This window comes from Dermatophagoides farinae, chromosome 2 (genome assembly GCF_024713945.1).
Source record: "Dermatophagoides farinae isolate YC_2012a chromosome 2, ASM2471394v1, whole genome shotgun sequence".
Lineage (NCBI taxonomy): Eukaryota > Metazoa > Arthropoda > Arachnida > Sarcoptiformes > Pyroglyphidae > Dermatophagoides > Dermatophagoides farinae.
Window position 1 is genome coordinate 8,065,934 of NC_134678.1, and position 18,169 is coordinate 8,084,102.

At 28.1% G+C, this 18,169-nt stretch overlaps 1 protein-coding gene across 5 annotated transcripts; it reads right to left on the minus strand.

The window, feature by feature from the left end:
• Positions 1-107: 107 nt before the first annotated feature.
• LOC124491914 (cholecystokinin receptor type A) lies at positions 108-17,904 on the minus strand. 5 transcript variants are annotated; one of them, XM_075735681.1, is made up of 6 exons: positions 15,243-17,904; positions 2,919-3,258; positions 2,133-2,818; positions 1,732-1,935; positions 1,085-1,357; positions 108-942 (listed from the first exon to the last, which is right to left on the minus strand). In XM_075735681.1, exons 3-6 carry the CDS (start codon positions 2,734-2,736, stop codon positions 209-211), a joined length of 1,815 nt encoding a protein of 604 aa, XP_075591796.1. In that variant the 5' UTR covers positions 2,737-2,818; positions 2,919-3,258; positions 15,243-17,904; the 3' UTR covers positions 108-208. The 5 variants fall into 5 exon arrangements, with proteins under 5 accessions (XP_075591796.1, XP_075591795.1, XP_075591794.1 ...); XM_075735680.1 differs by lacking the exon at positions 15,243-17,904 and adding an exon at positions 4,507-4,848 and having other exon boundaries at positions 2,886-3,258; XM_075735679.1 differs by lacking the exon at positions 15,243-17,904 and adding an exon at positions 3,655-3,868 and having other exon boundaries at positions 2,886-3,258.
• Between the last annotated feature and the right edge of the window lie 265 nt (positions 17,905-18,169).

Genomic DNA, 18,169 nt, shown 5'->3' on the forward strand with positions numbered 1-18,169 from the left:
ATTCAATTAATATATTTTATTTAATAAGAGATGGCACTACGGGTATAATAAAAAAAAATCAATAGCAATTTCTTATTTAAAATGGTCAAATGAATTGCTTTTGGTAATTCCAATCATTAAATTGAATTTTTATTTAGAAAAAGATGTGCTTGTGTTTCAATCATAATCATACATAAATGACTCCATACGTAATGAGTAGTAGTGTATATTAGGCTTTGATTTCATTTGGCTGCTGTATGGAACTTGGATTATTTATGTTAACTGGCATTGCTGCGCGACAACGAAATAACGAAAAAAAATGATCACGAAAACGTTTGTTCATAAAACAGTATGTGATTGGATTATTACAGGTGGAACAAAAACATAATAAATGACAAACAGAAATGATATCGATACCAATCCAACGTGAAACTTTTTGACTTGTACCATATACTAATTCTGGCCGATATAAGGCCATAGTATCCAATAGAAATATTGGTGACCAGCAAATGAAAAATTCAATGACAACAACAAATAACATGATTATAATCCGCCGTTGTCTTGATGTGCCATGGTATGAATGAGAGCTGGTATTGGCCACAAGTAATATGGCTCGATTATTGGCAAATTGTACACTGCTACCGGATCCACAATGTTCCAAAGATGATGATAGACCATTATTGATGATTGGTGATTGAACACGATGATTACTCGATGATCGATTCAACAATAATGCGGCTGTTGTTGGCGATATAACTGTTTCAGCTATATTTTGGTCAATTTCAAATCGATTAGATTGTCGTTTGTCGTATGAATGGTTATTGTCAGACATGTGATTGCCATTCTGATTAGATTGAAACTTTTGGCATCGAATATTGTTACTAGTATTATCAGCATCAATCAAATCAGTTAGGCTACAATTATCTTGTTGTTGATGAATTGAAGTGGTCTTGTAGCTATAGCCTAATTGAAATTGAAAATAAAAAAAAAATGAATGAATGAATGAATGAAAAAACTTAAATTCTATGAATCTGTACGCTTCTTGAATATTAATATGAATATTATATAGTTGAAAAATGTTTCAATTCCGAAATTTTTCACTTACTTGAGCTTTTATTCTTCATTGTAGTCATTGCAATCGACATTTGTAAATGTTTGGTTTGGCCTAATTGTTTTTGTTGTTGATGATTATGATTATCTCCATTGGTCTGGGTCTGTTGTTTTTTAACTGAAACACTATTTCGTAATGTCAATGCGATTGAACTATAAGTCATTATCATTATAATTAATGGAATGATCAATAGAATAAAATCCAAGAATAATGTGAACACTTGTTTATGCAAAAATGATGGCCATGCTTCACGACATTTATAATGTCCTATATATAAATAGAAAAAAAAGAATAAATTAGTTTGTTTTTTCTTTGATTTCGTAACAAATAAGAAATTGGTAATGAAAATTTATTCTCTTTACAAGTGCTATGTGTGTTTATTTTCATTGTATTACTGTATTCTATTTGGACTGATTGAATTAATAGTAAAAAGGTGTGTACTCAGCCTATTGAGCCTGATTAATTACATATTAAACCTTGTAACCTTGAATGGTTGATTTTTTATTCTTAGCATTGGAGATTCTCTTCTATATGTGTGTGTGTGTTGGTATGATATAAATAATTCATTCTTTATTTGCTAACTTGTTCTTTTTTGCTATTTTCGTTTATTTACAATATGGGATAGATCCAATAATAATTACCTGTTTGATTAGTTTGTTGTAGTTTGCTTACAATGGCCGTTGGTGACATTGTTATGAATGCCAATGTCCATACCATTGCCAATATACGGTAAGCATGTTTTTTTGTTTGTCTTGATTCTCTTGATCGAAATGGATGACAAATGGCATAATAACGTTCAATCGACATAGATACCAATGTCCATACAGATACGGCTACAGAAACAGCTATGTGTGTGTGTAAACACGATAGTAATGCCAAATTTATAAAAGAAATGGGTACCGAAATTCCAGAAAATACATGAACAAACAAACAAACATCAATAACAAAAACAAAAAGAGAAAAAATAGTAAGAGATTAATATTTTTGTTTTTTTCATAAAAAAAGATCTTTCAAATGTTATTGATGTTGTTTTTTCTTTTACCTTGAAAATATGAAATCATATGGCACACAAAAGCTCCAAATATGAATCGACGTAATAGAACACCGACCAATGTGAATGGCATACAGAAAACACCCAATAGTAGATCAGAAATGGCCAAATTGAGTAAAAATATATTTGTAACTGAACGCATTGAACGATCCAATGTAAGTGTGATTATCACAAGTAAATTGCCAACAATAGACAATATAAATATGATTGAATATGGTAATATTAATGTTAGTATTGTATCCAATGTTAATATGGCTACCAACGATAATGATGACGATGATAGTGATGATGATGATTCTGTTGTTGCCAAAGATTCTGTTCTTGTTGCAGTTGATGAAGAATGATTGTAATAATCATCTTCATAAAAAATTGGCATTATTGTTGCCGTTGTTGGCGTTGGTATTGCCATCGACAATGATTGTGGTTGTTTTTGATCAATATTCAAATGATCATTATGAAGTTTAATAAATAAATTATTAGCCGTAGACCATATTGATAATGGATGATAATTTAAATCCTGTGGCCAATGTTTTAGATGAGTATGATAATGATGATGATGTTGATGGTAATAATGATGCGTCGATGGTGATGACATTATAATCGAAAAATAAAAATAAGAATGATTGAATGCTATTCGTTGATTGTTGTTGTTGCTGTTGCACCGTTGTACGATTAATCTAGAATCTAGATAATCAAAGAAAAAATTGTCATCATGTCCTTGGATAATCACAAATGTAAACGTACGATTTGAGGAAAAAAATTAATAAATTACAAAACCTTTATAGTATACACATCATCATTATATTGGCATCATCAATAAATAATCATCGGATATGAAAAAATATCGTGTTAAGCAGGCTCTTCAATTATTTTTTTCTCAATATATATTAGAATAATGACATGTTCCTAATATCTTATGAGGATGATCAAAATCATCAATGTCATTATTGTTGTTTTAAAATGATCATCCTTATAAGACAAGCACTAGAATTCGTAGTATTTTTCACGTTACTTTTATTTTTTTCGGTCGAAATTCTGTAATATTATTTCTAATCCACACCATTATCATCATCAAAGTCGACTTTTTCATCATTAAATAACAAAACCAGGGAAAAACCTATTTAAAAGAATGGAATGAAAATAATAATGAATAGTGCAAAAAAACAATAAACATAATGACATTAAATGGAGAAAAAAAACATGGGATAACAAGGATAAATATTCATCAAGAATATGGGAAAGAGAGAAAAAAAGTAAAAGTCAAAGCCAAGAAAAAAGTGCGTGCATAATTTGAATGAATTTATTTCTTCTTTGAAGTGGAACAACAAAAAAAAAATATATTCATAAACATAAGATGTGTGAAACGAATCGTAACGAATCATTTAAAAGTAAGAGAAAAAGAAAAACTTTAGTTCTCAATGCAAACCATTACATCAACGTCATATGGTAGTGTTATGTACAAGTGTACAACAACAACACCTTAATAATTTATGCCTTTTGTATAAATACATACATCGAAAGCAGAATAAAAATAAAAAATTCCAACATCAAGATTTGAAAAAAAGATGAAAAAATCATTTATAGCCATCATTCGGATTATTGTAAATTTTTTTTTGTACGGGAATTTTTTTATTTTTATTTTTTATTTTGTTTCATTGTATGATGATCAATGAAGAAAAAAATTACCGAAAAAATCACAACGAATGTATAGCAGCACACATACATATAAAAGTGGCTATAATAATCCTTGATGTGTTTATAGCGTGTGGTACACACATTCAAAACAAAAAAACAATCACATCACATGATGATTGACTGATACTGGCTGGCTAACATTTTGAGAACATAGTTTTCTAGTATAAAATAATAATAAAATACATTATTATTTCAAATAGTAAAAATAGAAATAGCTGTCACCCATATATTGATGACATATAAGTACTTAAACTGTTAAATTGATTTTTGTTTGTTTTCACATTTCATTTCACAATTTTGGGGGTAATAATCCAGATTGGTAAAACAAAACAAAAAAAACATTCCCTGACTATGGGCACAGATTTTGTTTTTCTGTGTTTGTGTGTGTGTGTGTGTGTTTAAGTAATAACCGTAATCGAATGATGATGGAAAAATACAATCATACAAAAATTCATCAAACGATACTTGAGATTGTTCAAAAAAAAAACAATCCAATGAATTCATGATCTTATTTTTCTAGGAATTTTAAAGGAATCTTTTTTTGTTTGATGATGATTCCTAATCTTACATAATGATGATGACAATGGCTTTGCAGAAAAAACAACAATAATGAGCGAGGGACAAAAAAGTTTTGAAAACAAAAAAGGTTAATGTAAACAGAATTTTTTACCCTTTATTTTTGTCTTTGTCATCGTCGTTGTTGTTGTCGTTATTGCTTTAATGCGGATTTGACGTATCTAATTATGATGTCGAAAAAACAAGAAGAAAAGAATTCTTCATAGGGTGATGATGAGATTTTTTAATATCCCCGATTATTTAATTTTTCTTAAAAAACTTTCTTAATTTATTTGGTTGTTTTCGTAATTTCACATTCACATACAAACAATGACATGATCACTAATCTTCAAAAAGATCATTATGATGTAATGGCTAGCCTTAGGAAAATATGGCAAACTTTCTCTTTCGAAAATTCAAATAATCTGATCAACAAGCAAAAGAGAAAATAAAAAATTTTTGTGCTAGCCTAGATCAAGAATCGTAATGGAAAGACCTTAAAAAATAAAAAGCAAACAGGTTTTTGGTCATGATCAATTTCGTAATTAATTTAGTATTTACGGTAGTACTTTAAAATAAGACGCATCTTATACAAAAAAAATGAAAAATAGTTGCTGTATAAAAAAAAAATTTATTTAGAGAAAAAAATCATTCACATTATACAAACGGATCAATAAAAAAACGGTATTTGTGATGTAAAGTGATTGATGATACGGAACTTTTTCTCTTTCTCTTTCTGAGTGTGTAGGTGTGTGTGGCACAAATAAATAAAGTACATACGTACCAAATGTGAAATGAGTTTGAAAACTAAAAAATTACGTAATTCATATCCGCTTTGAAAAAAGTGAGTTATTCTTGAAAAAAAACATTAAAAATTTTTTGATTGCAAAACATTTCAGTTTTTTCTATTATTATTGTTTTTATTATTTTTGTTTATTCATTCACAAAAAGTTTGAAGATGATAATGATGATGAAAACAAAAACAAAACAAAAAATCCCAAGAGAAGGATAGGGTAGTACAGTAGTATTCTCGTTCAAAATAATGGAGAGAAAAAATATTCCATAATGGCCTTGAATGAATATTCTATGTGTTTTACAACAAGATTTTTTTTTTTGATGGATACGATAAACGAAAAGGGAATTATCGGATCCAAAATGACGAGAATCTATTTAGAATAATTTTTCTGTTGTTGTTTGCAAAAGCATCTTTTTCTCATGAATCACAAAGACACATAAACATAAACATAAATACAAAAATACCCCATTTGAAATTGGAATGAAACAAATTGATTATCATTGCCAACTGGAAAACTGGAAACTATTAGGGCTTGATTTTTATTTTTTATTCCATCAAAGGTTTTTTTTGCTGATGTACAAGATTTTTGTGACAAACGTTCAACGTTATAGATAGAAACAGAATTGTTTCCGTTTTGTTTTTGCATTGTTTTGTTCAATTTAAAATTGAATGATGAATTTATTCAATCAGTCAGTTTTCCAGTGAAATTTTTCTTTTCATTTTGTTGATTATAGTATGTGGCAGAATAATGAATGACCGAAGCAAAGATTTATTTAATTCATGACAAAACAAAACAATCAAATAAAATCTAATAGAATTTCTCATTCGTTCATTTGTTTTTATCAATCGATTTGACTATATATGGTAGTCTAGTAGAAATTGATTAAATTCTCTCATTTCGCTTTTACACACTCGGTGTTCATTACCCTTCTTGTATGTTTGTTTCAGACAAATCAAATGCTATTGTCAGAATCAATTGATGATGGCAAGTAAATAAAATTAACAAAAAAAAGGATCCATGGAGATTCTAAACATTTTTACATGGTCCTTTTTTCCTTTCTCACTCTTTTTATGCCATTCTTGGTGGCTTTACTCTCACGTATTGACCCCAGTTCATTTCATTCAATTCTTGGTTGATTATTATTTTTAATGTGTGTGTTTGTGTAATATTTTCCCTTGTGGCTCCAATCAACCACCAACAACAACCATTCAGGTCCAGGTTTAATGATATGCCATTAAAATTTATTCACTTCTCTAATGATTATGATAATTAAATGATAAAAAAAAGAAAGAATAGATATTCACATCATACAAAATGAGAATTTTCTTTGAAATTCTTATCATGATAAGAAAATCCAAAAAAGAGAGAAAAAACAGAATTCTACATATGAAATGAATATAGAATTGATCTGTATTATTATTAAAATTGTGGTGGCAAGAATATAATTCGTTAAATAAAATTTAAGAAATTTCTGAAAAAAGAATGAAAATAATTGAACAGAATTTTAAATCCACAATTATATCTCAACTTTCGTTTTTTTTGAATTTAATTGCTCATCAGAATTTTCATTCTTTTTTGATAACAACAATAACAAGACGATTCTATTTCCGTTCAGCATTTTCTTTGAGATAAATTAAGAATTTTCGATCCGAATTTTTTTCTTTAACATTCTCTCTCTTCAAAGGGTTCTAATTTTTAACATTAATTAATTCAATTAATGATTATATGGTGATAGTGAATTAAGTTGTGCAACATTTCCTTCAATGTATGTAATGTTTAGTTTAATCACTGGAATTTATACTTTAATAAAAAGAATAAATAAATTCGGAAATCACGTAGTCATTGTTTATCGCTCTCTTTCCGAGTAAAAGAAAAAAAAATATTCCCAAATTTATGGAACAAACATTTGCCCTTGGTCTAATCCTCGTCATCATAAGCATCGATCAGTTTTCGATTTTCTTACTGTTTTCTTTTTTCATGCCTCGTTAGTTTTTGCAATATTACTGATCTACAACTCGTGCAAGATTAATCAATCTATAAATATAAATTGTACTGTCTATGTATTTGACAAAGTTTTGTTTTTCGGACACTGAAAAAATAAGTACTTAATGTTAACTAGCCAAAAAAATGTCATCGATCAGAAATCACATAGGATGAAGAAAAAAAAACTTTGCATCCAAACACACAAAAAATAAACATTATGAGCTTAATATACCACACAATAATAATGGCAATCAATTGTCGTGTGTTTGAATATCACGTACATCATATGATCGGATCGATTTGAAAAAAATGTCGTTTCACAATCGATCAGGAAAATAAGAGGAGAAAATTGGCTTTAATCTTTTCTAGTTTTAGAATTTCCACTTGGTCGATTATTGATGTTTGTTATTTTTTTCAGAGACGGTAGAGACCCCAAAAAATGCAGTTGTAGATTTTTCATCATCATCATCATCTTCATTTTCATTGGCTGAAAACAAAACAAAAATGAACACCAATTATAATGACAAAAAATCATTCAATCGATTAAACAATGATAATTTTTGTTTTATCATTTTGGTAAACACATGTATAGTCACACAAAAAAATAGGTAGATAGACATATATTTGTGAATGTAAATAGAATTTTTTTTCCGTCTCCAATTTTATCATATTACGGATTTATTTTTTCCGGATGCTTGATTCGAAACAATCAAATCATACCAATACATGACATTCATTCATCCATATAAACACAATTTGATTATATCGATAATAATGATGATTTTTCATCATCATCATCATCATTACATTTGAGCAAATATTTTCATTGTTCACAAATAAATAAATAAACAAAACAAAACAAAACAAAAAATAACGATGATGACATAACAAGAGAGGGCAATGAAGAACATTCCATATGAAATTTATTCATGCAGAATTCGAGAATTTACTTTTAGATTACCAGTTCACTTTTGATTTTGTGCCTATATGTGTCTATTGTGTTATTGAACTAGATGAAAGAAAAAGAAAAGATTAAACATAAATTGAATTGAATATTTCATCAAAAAGGAAGGATTCATTTATTATTTATTAATGGCAATGTGCACAACTCGAATGTGGTTTAGTGACAATGAGTTGATAATGGATATGATTTGATGAAATTAAAAAAAAATATAAATAAACAACAATATAACAAAAATTTAAAAAATCAAAATTCAACATATGCCCCAGCATTATCAATACATTTCTGCAATCGCTTGGGAACATCATGCACTGCTCTTCGGAGGAAATCTTCCGGTACTGAATCTAAAACGGAATATTTATACAAAATAAAAGTTCAAACACAGCAAGGTGGATTTTCTGTTTGTTATTCACAGATGGATCATTGATTCATGACAGACTTGATATACTTTATGAAATACGTCAAACAACAACAATGTCGACAACAAAAGCAACATAAAAATAATGTAAATGCAAATTCTGAAAGGGAATTATTATTGTCTTATATATAAGCAAATACAAAATACAATTCACAAGTTATGTATCATCAATGAATCATCTGAATTGTACATAATGTATTAAATGGGATGTAAATTATTATTATTCTGTTATTAGGAAACTTTTCGACATTGAAATTATTTAGTTGTTTTTTATGAAAGAAATTATCATTACATTTATTTCATTTCATTGAATGATTATCCTGAAATTTTCTTTTATGGCTTATTGTTTTTTATTTCGTTTATCTCATTATTTATTTTGCTTCATTCACCATTCAGTACACGATTGATAATCACACACACACACAAAAGACACATATATACATTTTAAGGCAATGGCAAATGGTTCAATAGATAAGAATTGAAACTCGAGAGAAATAAAACAAACATAAAAGAAAAGATACACCCACTAGGTAAAACATTACCAGAATGAAATCGAAAAACAAAAACCAAAACATTGATGGAATTTCCAATCAAAACCTTGAGAAAAAATAATAAAAAGGACTAAGAATTAGAATTGAAAAAAATTCTGCTTTTTTGGTCATTAATATCGAAATATTTTTTTCTTGGTTGATCGCCGTCATATACCAACTACTAATAGCATTAATTATTCAAATTGAATATCTTTGTTGGTTTTTTTTCTTTGTTTTCATTTAATTATTCAGCCCATCCATACACATACAAACACACGTGCCTTTTGTTATTGAAAATGCTACAAGAGAGAAAAAATAAGAGAAGATGCTTTTTTGAATTATTATTATTATCATTATTTCAAGATAAAAAATGCATTCACACACACTAATAATATTACTTGGAGAAAAAATGCCAAAACCAAAAAAAAAATGAATGAATCAAAATCTCAAGATGACTAAAAATGCGTTTGCCAGAAACCAGAAAAATCCATCAATATCCTTGATTGCTGGAGAACATACATTCTATATATACAATGAAAGTTGTTTGCATTCAAGTATCAAAATTTAATCATACAATAACCAAAACAAGGAATTAAGACAAGTTCAATACTAAAAATCAAGAGAAGGAAAAAACTATGAAACTATTATTTTTTGAAAGATGGAAACGGAAATCTATTCCATCATTTATTTCATCTTCATTATTCAGTAGATAACGAAAAAAACGTGAAATTCTATAGGCATCAATAATACAAACACGAACAAATGCTATGAGTTTAATCAACAGCAAACAAAGCGAAAAAAACAAAACCCTCAGTTATCAAAGTTTGAAAACACACACACACACAAAGATCAAGAAGATGATGATGGCCAAGAGCCGAATATAAAATTAATAATCATCAAAATGGAATGTTGTACTTTTGGGTGGATGATAAGGCGAGAGGGAGAGGGTGAGGGAGATAATAATAAAACTTTCATTCCGATAATGTTGTTGTCGAGGTCCAATGGGCCTTGTATTGCTGTGGCAAATGGTAGTGGAAAAAAAACTTATATACCAAAGGCTAATAATGATGATTACAAATCAAATTTCAATGGTCATAATCATCTTGATGTTTATGCGAGAAAAAAAGGACATATATGAATAATGAACAACAACAACAACGAAATACACAAAAATCATCATCTACAAATAAACAGAAGTGAAATCCCTATGGATGAGAAAAAATATCATCTGATGAGATAGATGAAAAGAAAAAACTTGATAAAGAATTTTTTCCAAAGAAAACATAATGTACGTAAGTAATTATAATGAATAAATAATTGAGATAAAGAGAGAGAGAGAAAGACAAAAAAACGCAAGGACTAATGTGAAAAATATTTCAAATGAAAAAAAATTCATAAAATATATACATTTCTCTCTCTTTCTCTCGCTAAATTGTTCTATAATTTTAGAGGATTCTATAGAATCAATATTGAAAATGTATTCATCATCGATATATATAGAATTGTATTGCATCATATTACGCGTTCAATTTCATAAATATTGATTGCATGTAATTTGGTAATTATTCAAGTCAATTTTTGCATCTCCATCAAAAAAAACCAAACCATTAATGTGACTCTACAGGGCTGAATAAAAAAATTGACAATGTTGCCTTCGCTAATGGTGGACACATTCGAATTGAAAATAAAAAAATTCGAAACCCATCGGAAAATGGTTTTCATTTTATAATTTTTCTAGGCTTGAAAAGTAAAATTTTTTTAAAAAAAAAATAAAACATTTGGAATTTTTTTTATTTTTGCATAAAATGTATCATAATAATCCAGGCACACAGACATTAACATTACTATATTAACATCAAAACTGAAATTATTTCAGTTCCAAATGGGTTATTTTTTTGCTTTTTTATTTTTATTTTTTTTGAAACTTTTTTCTGGAATAAAATTGCAATTAGTGAGCATGAACTTATACACTTCACGCGCCCTGAACAGGTGTTTTGGTTTCATTTTCTGGTCAATGGAACGAAAAATTCCAAAGAATCAGTCAAATTTAATTTTCAATCAAATAATAAGCAACCGGAATTGTAATGCTGCAAGAATCTATACAAAACGAAAGAATTTCATTCTTTTCTTCCATAAACTTGAAGTTCATGAACTTGAATTAGATAATTAATTTCGCTTGTAGAGCTTCATTAGGCAAAAAAAACCTTTTCATTCAATTTAATTTTTTGTAACTATTTTTGGCTTTAACGAAAATCTCATCATTGACGAAATAAGATGAAACGATAACAAACGAAAGAAAAACGATTTGTTCGTTTGTGTTTCATCATTTAGAGTGGAAAAAAGTTTCAAAAAAAAATTAAATTGCTTCCAAGAATGGATTATCAATGCGCAAACACATGATTACGTTCCAACAGCCGGATAAATGTCAATCGATTTGACAATCATTTTTTTTGTTCAACTAATTCTCTAACTCATCCAACCATTATTTATTTTCATATATTTTCAGTTCATCGACCGATTAGAAATAAAACTTGATTAATCCGATTCTTCTATCGTGGTTAAAATCAATTATCTTTACAAAAAAAAAGTTGATACAATGAAACAATTGAAATGTTTTCTGTGCGTAGGCAATGGGCGAATGTCATGAACTATCAGGCAAAAGAAGAAAAACGTTAATTCAACCCTTTTCTATCTTGTTTCCAATAATGTAATCTTGTATTATTATCGCTATAATCTTTTTTCACTAATTCACATCTCATTTCATTTTGGAAAAAAGAAACTTTTCAAAAGAAAAAAAATTCCAAAAGCATTCACTGCATTCTTCTATATAAAATACAACAAGAAATAATGATGATAATTTCATTCGAAAAAAGAAAAAATAATGTCATTCGGTTATTATCTGGTAAACATGCGAAAAAATGTGCATGTGCATCATATACAAAATAGTTGGCCATCTATCCAAGCATGAAAAAAATGATTTATCTCTATTTTATCCGGAATAAAAAAAATTTAAAATTTTTTCACTATTCTATTTCTACCAACATTCATCATTTGTTGTTGTTATTATTATACAAAAGTCAAATGATGATAAAAAAATTCTTTAAATTCTTGAATTTCAATACAATGAAACGATTAAAGTTTGTTTTCCAAAACATTGATAAATAAAAAAAAAGTCAAATTCATATATCACTCTACCACTTTCTCTCCTTATCTATGTGAAAATCATCATCCTGTAGAAAAAAATAAATTTACCCTTGACGGTAAGTTAGCCGCACGCATGACCCAGGTTGAGCATTTCGTGATAAAAGCGGTGGTGAGCAGCAGCTCGTGAGCGTTTTCCTATAGTCTCTTCTGACGTGATTTTCATTTGCACTTTTTTTGGCTGTTTATTTGCTTCAATCCAATCCTTTTTTATTCAAACATCATCATTATCATTATAGTAATAAATGTCGGGAATTAAAATTAAAAACACCAAAATGTCAACAAATTCCCATAATTAATATTTACAAATGAACAGAAAAAAATTAATTTTAATCTCAAACAAATTCATTTCTCTCTCTCTCTCTCTCTCTCTCTCTCTCTCTCTCTCTCTCTCTCTCTCTCTCTCTCTCTCTCTCTCTCTCTCTCTCTCTCTCTCTCTCTCTCTCTCTCTCTCTACGATTAATGAGAAATTCCAGAATGCAATCTATCAGTTCTAGCAGCAGTCAACCAGGAAGAATGATGAAAATTAAATTCACTAGATTTTTTGATTAAATGACGAAAAAATATAATTACAAAGAATTTGCATTCAAAGACAAGAAAAAAAAAACATTTCTCCATCATTCAATTCTATAGAAATAGAATGCACACATTCATTATGTTTGAATGTTTTTTTTTTGCTGCATGTTTTTAATTTTTCAATATTTTTTTCCAGGAAGTGATAGTAATATTGAAAAATTCAATTTAAAAAAACATAAAAGCTAGATATGATAGACTGATATGTTTGAATCTGTGAGATTTCAATTATTTGTTTGTTTTTTTCAGGAAAAGTGAAGAGAAAAAAACATCACCTTTTCACTAATAATAATTCGCATCATATCTCATTATCAAGTATACATGTACAAAAAATCTAATCTCTAGGGTATCTCAAAATCAGAATCTATTAATCCCAAAACAACAGCTATCTGATGGCCAAAACACACACACAAAAATAAATGTAATATTTTTTTTGGTCATATAAGATACTCAAGAATTTTATATTTTTTCGGATTCATCTCAAGCATCATCTTCATCATCATTTTTTTTGATACGGTATTGTTGTGTTAATATTAATAATAGAATTCTTGTACTCACACACACACACACATACACGAACAAACAAACAGAATCGTGTAATATGTTCATAAATGAATGAATGAATAAATGACCACATGACTAGAATGAACAAATTGATTTGCTTTTTTCTAAATGAAATGAAAAAATTGAAGATGATAATGATGATGATATAGCCATTATTGTATACGATTATGGTGTATGAATTTTTCTTCTCGCTGAAGAATAACCAAAAAAAAAAAAATAAAATAAAATAAGAAATTTATTATTCCTTTATATAGCCGTAGAATAAAGAAAAAACAATAATAATCAAGATTATAGATGATGAAATAAAAAAATGAAATTTCTTTTATCACGTTTGAAAATTTGTTTTTATTTTTTTGGACCGCAAATCAGTATAGAATTTACAGATTAAAATTACGAAAAAATTTCAATTCACCAAAAAAATTGAATTATACAATATTAATATCCGGTACATTATTTCGGTACATTATTTCGATTGTTACCAGAAAACAAAGAACCCAGAGAGAATATATTTTTTTTTTTTTTTGATTACAAAAAAATAATTCATTCAGTTCTTCCGAGTATGTGATAGAAGAATTTTCAATTTCTCATTTACCGAATCGAATATCAATGAAAAACAAATAATCAAACATCAAAGTCAATAGAAATAAATAGCCACACAAACATTGAATATAATCTCGCTGGAAATTTTTTGGGGCTATTGTGTTCATGCCATTTCAGTAAATAATGATAAAAATTCATTTATTCTTTCAAAATTAACAGAAAAACGGTTTGGAAACATTTTTTTTAGAAATTGGCAAAACAAACCAATTAATTTTATCACATCAAATATATTCGTGATTTCGTTTTTTTCCACCTCACTACTATTGATTTTTTCTCTCATCTGAAATTGATCATTATTTATCGTTCGTTCGTATTTTTTTACGAATTTATTGTTTTTTCGACGCTATTTGTCACATTGAATATGGTTTATTCGTGTGTATTCTGTGTTGTATTATGACCACTTACAATCATCTGGACATGTATAAAGAAATTTCATTAGATTCTGTTTTTTGTTTTTATTATTTGTCTGAAACGAATTGACATATGATTCACTAAGGAATTATTGACGTATATATATTGAAAGTCTGAAATCCACACACACACACACACATGAATTCAGTGATAAAGTTATTTCATTGTCTGTCAAAGAGAAAAGTCAAAGTTCATTCAATTTTTTTTTGTTTCTTGACTATACACTCACACACTCGTTTTTCTAGCTGAATGATGAAAAAAAAATTTTTATTCTGGATCCCATTAGAGCCATCATCATCATACCGATATCTAACAACTCCATTATATGTTGATTCTATCCAAAAAAATATTCATCGAAAGATTTATCATCATTATTTGATATTGTGATTGAATTTGATTGAATAGCATTTTTTCCACATTTCACATATCCTTTTTTTTCATCTTCACTATGTCGAAAATGTCAAGAATATTTCGATCATTGAGAAAAATGAGAGAAAAAGAAAGAAAAAGATTATCCAGAATCAGTACTCATCACCTCTCTCTCTCACCCATCTTATTTCATTGAATCATAAAAATAATTTCATGAAATTGAATACTTATTTACACAGACTTTGATGATATATTCTAATTCAATTCCAAAAATAATTTTTTCTTTTTTACAGATGACAAAAGGAAAATGTTTTTTTTTTTGAAAAAAATATCAAACAAGAATTAGAAATGGCTTAACAAAAAAAAATATTTATCCATTCAAAAAAAGAAAATGTAATGAAAAAATGAAAATTATTAAATAAGAATAACTTTTAAATAACTTACGTATGGGAAAAATCAATTTTTTCTGCTTATTCTTCGATTATCTTTCAAATTCACCAAATTGATTGAATTTTCAATTTTCGTCATGTCTGGCAACAATCATCATCATGTTTTTCGTTGTTGTTGTTGTTGTCAAACATTTCACCATATAAAATTCAAAATCAAATAACACCAACAAAAAAAGAATCATAATAGAATTTGACAATCTTATTCAATTTCACAAGAAATTTTTGATGTTTATTTTATTGAAGACACAATTTTTTTCTTTCTTCAGTTTGTTGATAGTGCCTGTGAAAACATACACAAACACACACATAAAAAAACACAGAGAAAAGTAAATCATTCGATTGGATGTGTAGGTGTTATATGTCTGTTTTGTTGTTTCACAGAACAAACCAAATTATGATGATGCAAACGATTGGCAAAAAAATGATATTCCGTGTTGATTATGATGTTTCAGATGAGAAAAAAAAAGAAAAAGCTTTTTTTGTTCTCACAATATCCAATTAGCAAATTGGTCAATATACAGGAATTGATGAAAACTCAAATTACAAAGACAAAAAAAAACGGAAAATTTAAACTTGAATTTGATGCAAACAAAAAGGATTGAAATTAAGCCACGACATTGTTGCGTACACTGAAAACACTATGAAATGATATTTTTTTCAAAAACTTACGATAAAAACTTCCAAATTCAGAATGTTTTTGATGATACGATGGTTGTTGAAATGAAATTTTCAATCGGTTGGTTGGTTGGCTTGCGAATGAATGAGATTCGGGTTATTTTCAACTCATTTGATAGAATTCGTCTTTTTCATTCGTTACACGCAGCCGCATTTATTGTGAGCAATGTGCACCAAAAAAAATGGCGCCAATTTTGGCGGCAAAAAAACATACACACCATCAATATATGTGAATAATCGACGATAAGAGTGCATGAATTACATAAACGCACACACACACACAGAGACATAATTCCCATCGGTTATTTAAAGAATAATAATGTTATGTTTGATTCATCGAAAAAACATTCATTAATTTGTTTGAATAAATGTTTGTGCATCTATATCACACAATATATCACACAATAGCAGCAGAATTTTCATTGTTGAATGAACATATTTTTTCGGCTTGGCTATATTTACAATTGTTGTCCGGCAATTCATTACCGTTACAATTTTCGCAAATCGATCGCAATGTTTCAATGGCTCTTGAAAACGAAGAAATTATTAATAATGATAAATTATAAATGATCATCGAATGATTATTTTCATTATTGGATGAATGGTTTGAAGATTTTTATTTATTGTACCACAACAGAATCAGCTATATAGATGAACAAAATCGATCAATGGAATGCTGAATCGAATTAAACTTTTTGTTGTTGTTATTATCACGAAGAAAAACTTGAAAATTCCAGTTTTTTTCGGGCAATATTTTGTCGAATTTCGACGATTCTATCCCGGGAAAAAATATCAAGAAAAAGAATAACGTTCGAAAAAAAACCTGATTATATCGATGGTATCGATTTCGGTGAGAGGTGGAAAAAAATAATGGCAATAACTTTCTGATCAATTTTCTTGAAATGATTTTTTCATTTCGTTTCCGAAACAATTAATCAACTATTTTCATGTTTTTCACAATTTACCGATCAAAATGATTTCCGGTTTACATTCAATTGTGAACAAATGATCGAATATGAATGGCCGCGGTCAGATTGGTATTGTTCTGATTTTCGTTATACAATCATTTTTTCATTGTTGATTGGAAAAACATTACCATTCACAATGAGGCAAGTGTATGCTATTTGGCAATGTCGATTTCTTTTCATTTGTTTCTTTTTCATTTATTCATTCATTTCATAGAATCAGCAAGACGAAAGAAGAAAATTTCTGATTTAGAAAAGAATTTTCTAAATTTAGCAATGTCAAACTTTAGAAAAAAGAAATTTTTTACTTCAAAAATATTATTGTTGTTTGCCACCAATTATGAAGGGGGTGAATGAAAAAATGAAATGTCAACCTAATGTTTCAAACGGTGTGACAACAATTCGACATGAAAAGAAAATTTTTCTTGTGATCAAATTGAATTATAATTGACAATATAATGAACAATCGGCATTTCTTTTTTTATTTATTTTGAGAACAAACATTAATGCCGTTCATCATCATCATCATCATTTTCTTATGAATTTGATCATTATTCTTATCATTCACATTCATACATTTCTAAATTGAAAAAAGTAAATATCATTTCCAGAATTTATTGCGTCCCGATTCGTCATCATCATCATCATCATCATCATCGTTACGTCAAACATATTTAAATAGGCAAGAATTAAAAAGAAGAAAAAACTCAGTTTTCCCCGAAAATGACAACGAACGAGGAAGTGAAAAAAATGGAACAGAATGATCCGAGAAAAAAAGAATCGCTCTTGGAATTCAATAATAATAATAATTTCCACCGACATCTTTGTTTCTGTTCATGGCGCACAGAACAAAAAGATTCGTTTAATTAAATCAGTATTAAATCGTTTTAACACACTCATGAAAAAGTCGAATCCATGAAATACTGTAATATGAAAATTCTGCACCATTTTTTGAAAATAAATCATTCCAATTGAATATATATTGAGACATAAATTTATAATGATGAATTGTCATTAAATGCCATTAACCGTTATTAACATTTGTATGATGATGATGACATTAATCGTTGCTTTTTCGTTTTCATAAGAAAAACAGCTACAAATCAAATGAATGAAATTTATTCAGAAAAATGAAAAATGAAGATCATCGTTATCATTATCATCAACGATCGATTTCACACACAAACACCAAATCATATGATAAACGGCGTTTACGATTCTCTCTCGTGCCATTATGCAAAAAAAATTGTCAAGAGCACTTTGTCAGTGTTTTTCCTTGGAA

What these genes read in the sequence shown, in the direction of transcription:
- LOC124491914 (XM_075735681.1), bottom strand. Translation starts at nt 2,736, where the DNA reads ATGTCATCACCATCGACGCATCATTATTACCATCAACATCATCATCAT. An exon ending in ACAACAAACTAATCAAACAG is followed by an intron (nt 1,358 to 1,731) that starts GTAATTATTATT and finishes ATTTATATATAG; the next exon opens with GACATTATAAATGTCGTGAA. An exon ending in AATGAAGAATAAAAGCTCAA is followed by an intron (nt 943 to 1,084) that starts GTAAGTGAAAAA and finishes AATTTCAATTAG; the next exon opens with GCTATAGCTACAAGACCACT.